Here is a 12,084-nt window from a genome sequence, read left to right as displayed (position 1 = left end):
GGACCCTGCATTCACTATATCCGCTCTCCCCGGACCCTGCATTCACTATATCCGCTCTCCCCGGACCCTGCATTCACTATATCCGCTCTCCCCGGACCCTGCATTCACTATATCCGCTCTCCCCGGACCCTGCATTCACTATATCCGCTCTCCCCGGACCCTGCATTCACTATATCCGCTCTCCCCGGACCCTGCATTCACTATATCCGCTCTCCCCGGACCCTGCATTCACTATATCCGCTCTCCCCGGACCCTGCATTCACTATATCCGCTCTCCCCGGACCCTGCATTCACTATATCCGCTCTCCCCGGACCCTGCACTCCCTATATCCGGTCTCCCCAGACCCTGCATTCACTATATCCGGTCTCCCCGGACCCTGCATTCACTATATCCGGTCTCCCCGGACCCTGCATTCACTATATCCGGTCTCCCCGGACCCTGCATTCACTATATCCGGTCTCCCCGAACCCTGCATTCACTATATCCGGTCTCCCAGGACCCTGCATTCACTATATCCACTCTCCCCGGACCCTTGTATTCACTATATCCGCTCTCCCCGGACCCTGCATTCACTATATCCGCTCTCCCCGGACCCCGCATTCACTATATCCGCTCTCCCCGGACCCTGCATTCACTATATCCGCTCTCCCCGGACCCCGCATTCACTATATCCGATCTCCCCGGACCCCGCATTCGCTATATCCGGTCTCCCAGGACCCTGCATTCGCTATATCCGGTCTCCCAGGACCCTGCATTCACTATATCTGGTCCCCCAGGACCCTGCATTCACTATATCTGGTCCCCCAGAACCCTGCATTCACTATATCTGGTCTCCCTGGACCCTGCATTCACTATAGCCAGTCATCCACAGTACACATAATATGGAAATATAATAATGTATTAAATATATTATAAACAATAGTATTGGCACAAGAGAGGAGAGAGTTCATTGTCCATATATGTAACAACAACAATCCCTAGCAATACAAAAACAATCCCTAGCAATACACACCAAATAGAGCATGTGCAGACATGCCACTGCTGCTCTGTACTATGGCAGATGGACTGGGGACAGCAAAAGAAGGGGAGGATCAGAAAAGACAGGATCAAACAGTCTTTTTAAACAATACTGAGGAATAACCCCTTAGGTTCCACAGTGAGTATAAGAAGCATGTGTAACTGCATATACAGACTGATTGCACTGTTGTGGGTTTAGTAACACTTTAAGGTGGATTTCTAGCTTCTACTGAGAAATGAATTATCTGTGATCAGAGTATGTGAACTGCTGTCACCTTTTTTTAGGGTCTATGAAAGAACTTCAATACATCGGCAAAGTCCTAGAGGGATTCTCTATAGCGACACAACCGTCTCCACTGAAAAAGGTAAAATATCCCTTTCATAGTTGTCCTTTCTGATGGGATTTAGTTCATAAATTTGTTTTATAGCTCAGACTAAGCTGGCATCGGTCCTAATTCAGCTTTTATTTGTGTAATTATGTTTTATGAAGGCTCTCTGAAACCATAATAAAATGTTGGCAGAAATTAATAATACAATAAATGTTTATCTGGCACATAAAATAACCATAATCTTAATGTCAAACAATGTAACGGGAGAGAAAGGGGGAATAAAAGTGTGTGTGTGTGTGTGTGGGGGGGGGGAATAAAAAGGGTAAGAATTGGGTGGGTGGGGGGGTGTAAGGAGTTGAGCTAAATGAAGGCGAAGACAAAGTAAAACAATACAAAACTACGAAAGATAAGATGGCCGTTCAAAAGGTAAGTACCCTTACACATAAGCCGGCCCAACATGGATTGAAATTTGGCCAGTTCATAGGGAACTATGCAAATCTGGAACCATGTATGGGCGGGCTGGTTGTACAGAAGTGGATCTACAGATTGACTTCTGTACAACTGCATTGTTGATTTTTTTTCCCCACTTGATCAGTGCCGTGGGCTATAGCCAGAAACGCTGATCAGTGTATTCTGATGGTGCGGGAGGATTAGGATTAGTGGGGAGGATTCCCCCATTCACATTGAATGTGTGGGTGGGGGAATCAAGTCATTTTTCTTCCTTCAACCTGCTGGTTGAACAAAAAAAATAAGACTCCTTTGTGGGTTGCTTAAGGGGGCTCCATCCTTTTTCTTGGAGGGCTCAAATGGGAGGATTTTCAAGTTGAAGTGATGTGGCAAGGCATCAAGAGCTTCTTGTGGGTAATGGGGTCCACTAATTGAGTAAACTATAATGTACTTCATATTTGTTTGAAAACTTAATCCACTGAGACAGAAAAGCTGCCAAATATATATTCAGGTACAATCTTAATTGCGTATTTACATTGGTCCAGCTTGAACCAATGAAAGTATGGCAGCTTGGATCGATGTAGGTATGGCTGCTTGGATCGATGTAGGCATGGCTGCTTGGATCAATGTAAGTATGGCAGCTTGGATCAATGTAAGTGTGCAATCTTGGATCAATGTAAGAGTGCAATCTTGGATCAATGTAAGAGTGCAATCTTGGATCAATGTAAGAGTGCAATCTTGGATCAATGTAAGAGTGCAATCTTGGATCAATGTAAGAGTGCAATCTTGGATCAATGTTAGAGTGCAATCTTGGATCAATGTAAGAGTGCAATCTTGGATCAATGTAAGAGTGCAATCTTGGATCAATGTAAGAGTGCAATCTTGGATCAATGTAAGAGTGCAATCTTGGATCAATGTAAGAGTGCAATCTTGGATCAATGTAAGAGTGCAATCTTGGATCAATGTAAGAGTGCAATCTTGGATCAATGTAAGAGTGCAATCTTGGATCAATGTAAGAGTGCAATCTTGGATCAATGTAAGAGTGCAATCTTGGATCAATGTAAGAGTGCAATCTTGGATCAATGTAAGAGTGCAATCTTGGATCAATGTAAGAGTGCAATCTTGGATCAATGTAAGAGTGCAATCTTGGATCAATGTAAGAGTGCAATCTTGGATCAATGTAAGAGTGCAATCTTGGATCAATGTAAGAGTGCAATCTTGGATCAATGTAAGAGTGCAATCTTGGATCAATGTAAGAGTGCAATCTTGGATCAATGTAAGAGTGCAATCTTGGATCAATGTAAGAGTGCAATCTTGGATCAATGTAAGAGTGCAATCTTGGATCAATGTAAGAGTGCAATCTTGGATCAATGTAAGAGTGCAATCTTGGATCAATGTAAGAGTGCAATCTTGGATCAATGTAAGAGTGCAATCTTGGATCAATGTAAGAGTGCAATCTTGGATCAATGTAAGAGTGCAATCTTGGATCAATGTAAGAGTGCAATCTTGGATCAATGTAAGAGTGCAATCTTGGATCAATGTAAGAGTGCAATCTTGGATCAATGTAAGAGTGCAATCTTGGATCAATGTAAGAGTGCAATCTTGGATCAATGTAAGAGTGCAATCTTGGATCAATGTAAGAGTGCAATCTTGGATCAATGTAAGAGTGCAATCTTGGATCAATGTAAGAGTGCAATCTTGGATCAATGTAAGAGTGCAATCTTGGATCAATGTAAGAGTGCAATCTTGGATCAATGTAAGAGTGCAATCTTGGATCAATGTAAGAGTGCAATCTTGGATCAATGTAAGAGTGCAATCTTGGATCAATGTAAGAGTGCAATCTTGGATCAATGTAAGAGTGCAATCTTGGATCAATGTAAGAGTGCAATCTTGGATCAATGTAAGAGTGCAATCTTGGATCAATGTAAGAGTGCAATCTTGGATCAATGTAAGAGTGCAATCTTGGATCAATGTAAGAGTGCAATCTTGGATCAATGTAAGAGTGCAATCTTGGATCAATGTAAGAGTGCAATCTTGGATCAATGTAAGTATGGCATCTTGGATCAATGTAGGTATGGCAGCTTGGATCAATGTAGGTTTGGCAGCTTGGATCAATGTAAGTTCGGCTGCTTGGATCAATGTAAGTTTGGCAGCTTGGATCAATGTAAGTTTGGCAGCTTGGATCAATGTAGGTATGAAAATTTTATACCTGATGTACTGCTGGGGAAGCTGATGGTCACTGTAGTAGCCAGTAGTTTTACAGTGATTGCTGCCATCTCCTGAGTCCTATATACCGAGCACAGGGTTGCCTGGCAACACCACCATTTGCAAAGTGCCTTTTTATTTCTTTACATTTTTTTTTTTTTTTTAGAAGTCCTTCAGGTATGAAATATGTATACTTATATTGGCCCCAGCCAATGTAACTTTTTATATTACCTTCCTATGGTCTCCTGAACCAATCAGGAGTCAGGCTAGTAGTGCGAATCAGGCAAAGTCCTAGAGGGATTCTCTATAGCGACACAACCGTCTCCACTGAAAAAGGTAAAATATCCCTTTCATAGTTGTCCTTTCTGATGGAATTTATTTCATAAATTTGTTTTCTAGCTCAGGCTAAGCTGGCAGCTCTCCTAATTCAGCTTTTATTTTTGGAATTATGTTTTATGAAGGCTCTCTGAAACCATAATAAAATGTTAGCTTCTTTAATTTCCTGGTATTCAAACAGGAATTCCTAAACAGAGTTAAATTACATTGCTCTCTTACAGTTAACAAGATGAAAACATTTTTGTGATGGCGTGCCTTTAATAGAAACATTTTTGAATGTTTACAGGTTTACTCGGCACCTGAGTTACCAAGTGATTACAAGCCGGTGCACTACTTCCGACCTGTGCTAAATGCAGCCAGTCAGACTTCTGCTGCTTTGCAAGTCCTTCTGGCATCTTCCAAGAGTCCTCCTGCTGAACCAAAGAAGGATCAATTACCTAGTAGACACCAACTCAACTCCTCCCAGAGAAGGGAGATGCTGGGGGAGGAGGCACTTCAGGGTGAGTGGTTTTCACTAGGTACTTAGGAGACAGTTGTCACTTTGTGCACCATTAAGATTTTAAGTGCAGGATATCTGGGAGTTCTTGGTGGTCATCAGCAACATGTAGCAGGTGCTTTGTTTTGACGTATTGTGTCAGAGTTCTGTTGACAACATTCCTTCTTGATCAAGCAGGTTGGGTTGATGGCGCTATTTCAAAGGAATCCTGAAGGCAGTAATTAAAGGAGTTTGAGGTGGCAAGGTCAGTCTGTATGCCACCTTGAGTCCAGTTTTCTTTGTAAGTGTGGTTCCAGGGCGTGATGTGGCAAGAGAGACTGGGCCCACCGGAGCTTGGACTGTTGATGCTGAGAAGGTGACAGCAAAGTAACAAGGATTCTGGGAAATCACAGGGCATGAGCTCAACTCATAGTCAGGATGCAGGCTAGAGTCAGCAACAGTCAGGCATGGACCGGGTCAGTTCACCAGAACAGGCTGTAGTCCTGATTGGGCAGCAAGATTTAGGAAAAATAAGCAGAATTGTGGTCCTCAATGGAGCGTCGAATTTCATAGAATAGGCTGGGATCAGCAGTGGTGAAACTAGTTCTACATTATCTGCATTACACCCATACACACCTGCCCATGGCACTACTTGAGCATGCATGCTGGCATTACCTTCCTGATGGGCAAGAATAAAAACCCGATAAATTGTGATCATGACGTATTTTGTTATTATATTCCTAGGTCCAGCCTCTGTCCTGAACCTCCTCTCCGACAAAGACCGGGAAAGGATCAGAGATGTAAAACAGACCATAGAGGAGCAGAAGCTGAAAGCACACAAACTCGCACAGGAAGCTATGAAGAACCGCTTCAAGGCTGCATCTGAAGATGAGGCACAGAACAGGCGGCAGGACGAGTTGCTTGACCGCCGGCTTGTACCGCCAAACGCAACAGAATTCCGACCCTTTGAGAGGAATTCAGAAAAACAGAAACGATATGAAATATACATCCGGAATCTCCATGAAGGACAGAAAGGTAGCAGATTGAAATGACTTTGTTTTATTTTTTAATAAAATGTCTAATAGTTGCACACTGCACATTGACACGGGGGTTTATGTACTAAAGATGGAGAGTGCAAAATCAGTGCACTTCTGCCTAGAAACCAATCAGCTTCCAGGTTCTATTGCCAAAGCTTAAATAAATAAGCTGGCACAAACCTTTTCTTTATTTTACAAAAAAATTAAGTAAATTAGTGTGTGTTTACATTTAAAATTAATTTTAGTGTATTTTCTTCCCTTAAAAAATGTGTTTGATACTACCATTTAATGTCCAGGATTATTGCTTTCAGAAAACATATTCATTTTTGGCATGCGGGTTACAGTAATTTCTAGCAAACAAGGCAAATTTTACATTTATAAATTGCTTGTAGGCAAGTGGTTAGCGTACAACAGATCCTTTTCCTATATAACGGTCTGGTATAGATTTTAATGGGTGACCCCCATAGGGGGGAATAAAAGGGGAAGGGAGTTCCCTCTACAAATGCAAACCAGTGCCTTATCCTTGATGAGCATCTGGTATGAATGATAACGGGGAACCCCACGCATGTACCACAAATACTATACCAAACGCTTTGTCTGGTAAGGATTTTTGGGGGAATCCCACAAAAAAAAAATGGACCCCCCCAAATCTTTAGCACATTTCTAGTCACATGCTAGATACTTTGAACCATTTACTGTATAATCCATGATGTCAGCAGCTGTTGAAGTGTAAAAGAAGTGCTGACTTTCTTCATAAGATTTAGTTTCCTCTCTCCAGTTACTGATCAGCACCAGACCCTCCATAAAATCATTCAGTTTGGTGGCCGTCAGAAAAGAACAGCAGTTCTTGGTGGGAACACATAATACATAAGTCTGTATATGTTGTGAATTATAAACCACTATCTGTAAATTCTGCTTATTTCCCAGACGCTCTGGAAAGTTGCCTGGACTCCAACATGACCGAATGGGAGCGATCTCGTGAGCGGGAAGAGTTCATGCGGTCTGCCATGTTGTACAAGCCGACCAATTCATCTCTGTCCTCCCGATTCACCCGAGGAAAGTGCGAAGATGATTCGGACAGCGTGGAAGTCTCCAGGGATCAAGAGGTTCCTTTCCTAGAGATTTTTATAATATTTGTACATTATTGTGCTCATCTTATGGTGCAGCGACGCATTACTGCTAATGATTACCCAACTGACTGCACAACACCGCTCACTGCCCTTTCATAATTCCAAAATGTCACTTCTACTGTTTTGTATATTCTTTTGTAGAGCTCTGGGATGTTCTGGATTTCAACAGCCTAATCTATTATTATTATTATTATTATACAGGATTTATATATTATTAATATACAGGATTTATATATTATTATACAGGATTTATATATTATTATTATTATTATACAGGATTTATATATTATTATTATACAGGATTTATATATTATTATTATACAGGATTTATATATTATTATTATTATACAGGATTTATATATTATTATTATTATTATAATACAGGATTTATATATTATTATTATACAGGATTTATATATTATTAGTATTATACAGGATTTATATATTATTATTTATAATACAGGATTTATATATTATTATTATACAGGATTTATATATTATTATTATTATACAGGATTTATATATTATTATTATTATTATACAGGATTTATATATTATTATTATTTATTAGAGCTTACAATCTAAGAGGGAAAAATGTGAATGGTTAGTTAAAGCTGAACTAAAACAACAGAAAAAAAGAATAGTCAGTTTAAAGATTATTCAGCAAAACGTTTGCTCCAATGCGTATCTTCAGTCCAGAGAATCCACTGCAGTACTGTTTTCTGTCAGTAGATGTCTTCAGCCTGATGGTCAGCATCATTCTACACACTACTTCTGAGCTCAGGTCAACGTGAACCTGCCCACAGCATGTGACCAATCAGTGAAAAGAGAAGCAGCACAGTGTGTATTCATAAAAATGGATATTTATTTTTACATAGAGCTACTATAAGTGTGTGGACATGTCTTGGATGTTGTCCGCCTTTAATCCCCTGTAAAGCAGGGAAAGGGAGAGGCTGCAGTCTGAGCCAGGGAGGAAGTGTTGCTTTTCATAGTGCTGCTAGTCCTCACACTGGGTGTGCTTATAGGATGGCACAGAGACAACCTGATCAACATTTATTTATTACAGGTACTTGCATAGCTCCGTCAATTTACACAGCACTTTACATATAGATTGTACATTCACATCGGTCCCTAACCCTCAAGGGGCGTACAATCTAAGGTCCCTAACTCACATTCATACATACACATACTAGGGCCAATTTAGACAGGAGCCAATTAACCTCCCAGCATGTCTTTGGTGCGTGAGAGGAAACCAGAGTACCTGGAGGAAACCCACGCAGGCACAGGGAGAACATGCAAACTCCAGGCAGGTGGTGCCATGGCTGGGATTTGAACCAACGACCCCAGTACTGCCAGGCAGAAGTGCTAACCATTTAGCCACTGTGCTGCCCATGCTGCAACTCCTTTTATCATTCACTCACAATCTAGGGGTGGGTGTTAGACCAGGCTGTAACTCTTAAAGGAAATTTGTACTGAGTGAATAGGAATGTTGCTACTGCTGACCTCTGCTTCTAACATGCTAGTTGCCTGGCTGTCATCCAGGAACATGTAAGCAAATCATACTTTGAATTTTCAGAACTACATGCTTGCTTCAGATGAGTAGATAAAAAAGGCATTGGAAACAGACGAATAACATTTTGAAAAGAGCGTCCGCACTGACAGGGTCAGGGATACAGCGCATCAGCTGTTTGGCCTAAAAACATTTATATAATCATTTTTAACCATTTCAATACTGGGCAATTTTCCCCCTTCCCTCCCAGGCCAGTTTTCACGTTTCAGCGCTGACACTTTGAATGACAGTTTCGCAGTCATACAACATTGTACCCAAACTAAAATGTTATCATTTTCTTCACACAACTAAAGCTTTCTTTTGGTGGTATTTAATCACCGCTGGGGTTTTTATTTTTTGCTAAATTAACAAAAAAATACCAAAAATTTTGAAAAAAAAACACGTTTTTCTTTGTTTCTGTTATAAAAGTTTACAAATAAATAATTGTTCTTCATAAATTTAGGCCGAGATGTATTCTGCTACATGTCTTTGGTGAAAATAACCCAAATTAGGATGTATTATTTAGTTTGTAGGAAAGTTATAGAGTTCACAATCTATGGTATAGATCTGAAAATTGATCAATCCTGAAGTACTGACAGCCAATCTAATTTCTTGAGGTCCAAGAATGTCAGAATAGTACAGATATCCCCAAATGACCCCTTTTTGCAGAGTAGACAGTCCGACGTACTTCATAAGCGGAATGGCGGGTTTTTTGAAGTTGTATTTTTTTTGTCATAATTTTTCAGAAAATGAAAAAATTAAAAAAAATATTTTCACTATTTTTTTTTTTTTTTACATACTGTCACCAGTGCAGTACAGTGTCATCATATAACTGGCATGGTGGTGATCAGGGACACTGACTGGTGACAGTATGAAAAAAAAAAATATATATATTTATTTTTTATTTTTTTTTATTTTTTTAAGATTTTTTTTTCATATTTTACTATGACCAAAGTAGTACAATGTTACCATAGTAACATTGTATTACTTTGGGGAAGTGATCAGTATTTTTTTTTTTTTTTACACAATTTGCTTATAGCAAAGAATTACTTTGCTATAAGCAAGCATTTACCTGAATGATATCGATTCATTCAGGTTTTTTTTTTTTTTTCTGTGCTTAGCTGTGATGACATGTGCATGTGACCTGCTGTGACCATTCACAGCTAGGCACTAGTATGCAATGGATGGCATGAATGAAGCCATCCATTGTATACAACTGCCATGTGACCTGCTGTGATTGGTCACAGCAGGTCACATGGTACCGGCAACGGGGGCCGATACTCAGATCTGTCATCATCCGTGTCCGAGGTACACGGCCAGTGACAGATCGCGCCGCTGCGCGGCTCTGCAATCGTGCGAACTGCGCATGTGCGGGAGGACGCCAAATGGCGTACACCCCGGAAAGCTACAGCATTTTTGCGGCTGCCAAACGACTATAGGCCGGGCGGCTAATGGTTAAATACAGGTATGTTAGAACATTTTTTTTAATGAAGCAGAAAATGTTTTTGTGTAGTATAGATGGACTTTTTTTGTATTTGGTGTGTAAAATTTCAGACGGTCTTTTTATCCCCCCTCACATGTTTTCTGTTTCTCCCACAGGGGGATATGAATGACAAGTCTGCAGCAGTGAAAATGAAGATGTTTGGGAGACTGACCAGAGATCGGTTTGAATGGCACCCGGACAAACTGCTGTGTAAACGCTTCAACATTCCTGATCCTTATCCGGGGTAAGCTGCAGGGGAATGCCATTCATGGCGGAGCTGTGCAGGCCCAGACATGCTTGGCCATTCCAGATTCAGGAGAGGAGTCATCACGCCGCGTGTTACAGGCCTTGCATTCCGCCGTGACATCGTCCTTTCACTCACGTACAGGCTTTGAGATTTATTTACTGATCGTCAGCTGTGAAAGGAAACCTTTACTTAAAACAGTAGCTTGCTTTTCAGGTTTATCAAGGTGTACACATAGATTTTCAAAAAGGCTGATACACTGTTCTGTTGTCTGTGTGCTCAGTCTGCGTTCTTCCTTTCCTTGCTGGAAATATTAAATCTGACCCCCGAGACTTTCTGTCAGTCTTGCAAAGTTGTACAGGTTCCTTTCCTGTGTTGAAATGTTACTCTGATTTCACTGCACACTGTGAGCTTCTCACAATGTGCATTAGATACTGCAGCAAGTCATATAATATCTGCCTCATTTCCTGACTGGAGGATATCCAGCCTCATCTAGCCAATGGTGTATTTGGGTTTTGTGCTGCCCTAGGCATCACAGAAATTGGACGCCCCCCTCCCTGGCAGAGAGAGCCTGACACCGACCAACACCAGACCCCCCCCCTACGGAGAGAGCCTGACACTGACCAACACCAGACCCCCCCAAGAGAGCCTGACAGTGACCATCAACACCTCTACCGCCACCTGAGAGAGCCCTGGGAATGACAGTTGGGCTCTGCATACATTATCAAGCAGCCCCTCTCAGATCCCACCTGGTCCCCATGCCACATATATTCCTCATTCTGGGGGGCACTGCTGCCCCCCTAAAAAATGCCGCCCTAGGCAAATGCCTTGTGGTAAATAAGCCCCTGTATCTAGCTCTTTCCTGGCGTGCCCTTTTCACTCATTTGAGTTCATTTTTATCAATTGTGGAGCCTCAGCATCACTGTGGGCGTTTGCATGCAAACGCATCCTGTCTAGAAACACCAACACTTTAAGACTGATGCACACTCATCAAGTCATTTTGATACTTGTATAGTCCCTGCGAAGAGCCAGCTCACTGCTTGCATCATGTCTGAGGGCTCTTGTGTGGAGTTCTGAGGCAGGGGGCTGTGATGTTTTCAGGCAGTACAGCACCCTGCCAGCTCCTCCCAGCAGCCATGATCTACCAGCTTAGAGACCCAGTGATTACATTGCTTATGCAGGCCATAGATGGGCTGTTTATCGGCCGAATTGTCAGCCGATAAACAAAAAATCTGCCGTTGCTGATGCTACCACCAATGCTCACGAAAGAATGGGACAAGAAACTAGTTTGACAGAGACGGGAGCACACCATACAATCTGACAGCAATACAAATACATTGTTTTTATTTGGATACAAATGGATACATTTGTTGCAACCGCAAGACTTTTTCATATAAAATATAATAGCGGAAGAAGAACGGAGCCGCCGTTCAGTGACACCTGTACATTCTTCTTTTTCTTTCACTTCTTTTTTTTTCCTCTTATTTTTCTTTTTCTTCTTCTCCCCCTCCCCCTCCTCCTCCCCCTCCTCCTCCCCCTCCCCCTCCTCCCCCTACCCCTCCCCCCTACCCCTCCTCCCCCCTCCCCCTCCTCCTCCCCCTCCTCCTCCTCCTCCCCCTCCTCCTCCTCCTCTTCCTCTTCCTCCTCTTCCTCTTCCTCCTCTTCCTCTTCCTCCTCTTCCTCCTCTTCCTCTTCCTCCTCTTCTTCTTTCTCTTCCTCCTCTTCCTCCTCCTTTTCCTCCTCCTCTTCCTCTTCTTCCTCCTCTTCTTCCTCTTCCTCCTCTTCCTCTTGCTCTTCCTCCTCCTCCTCTTCCTCTTCTTCCTCCTCCTCT

General features: G+C 42.0%; 1 protein-coding gene across 1 annotated transcript in view; it reads left to right on the top strand.

Annotated features, from left to right (window-relative positions):
- Positions 1-12,084, top strand: part of GPATCH1 (G-patch domain containing 1) — a 53,853-nt gene that overhangs the window by 22,076 nt on the left and 19,693 nt on the right. Inside the window, exons 9-13 of the mRNA XM_089667823.1 lie at positions 1,304-1,383; positions 4,622-4,835; positions 5,555-5,845; positions 6,775-6,953; positions 10,126-10,253. Of these exons, the coding sequence (XP_089523949.1) occupies positions 1,304-1,383; positions 4,622-4,835; positions 5,555-5,845; positions 6,775-6,953; positions 10,126-10,253 (892 nt within the window). The remainder of the gene's footprint in view (positions 1-1,303; positions 1,384-4,621; positions 4,836-5,554; positions 5,846-6,774; positions 6,954-10,125; positions 10,254-12,084) is intronic.

The sequence above is a fragment of the Staurois parvus genome, unplaced genomic scaffold (genome assembly GCF_062004578.1).
Source record: "Staurois parvus isolate SC_StPar_1 unplaced genomic scaffold, SC_StPar_1.0 ptg003601l, whole genome shotgun sequence".
Lineage (NCBI taxonomy): Eukaryota > Metazoa > Chordata > Amphibia > Anura > Ranidae > Staurois > Staurois parvus.
The sequence above is the reverse complement of the archived record's forward strand: the minus strand, read 5'-3'. Positions and strand labels throughout refer to the sequence as shown.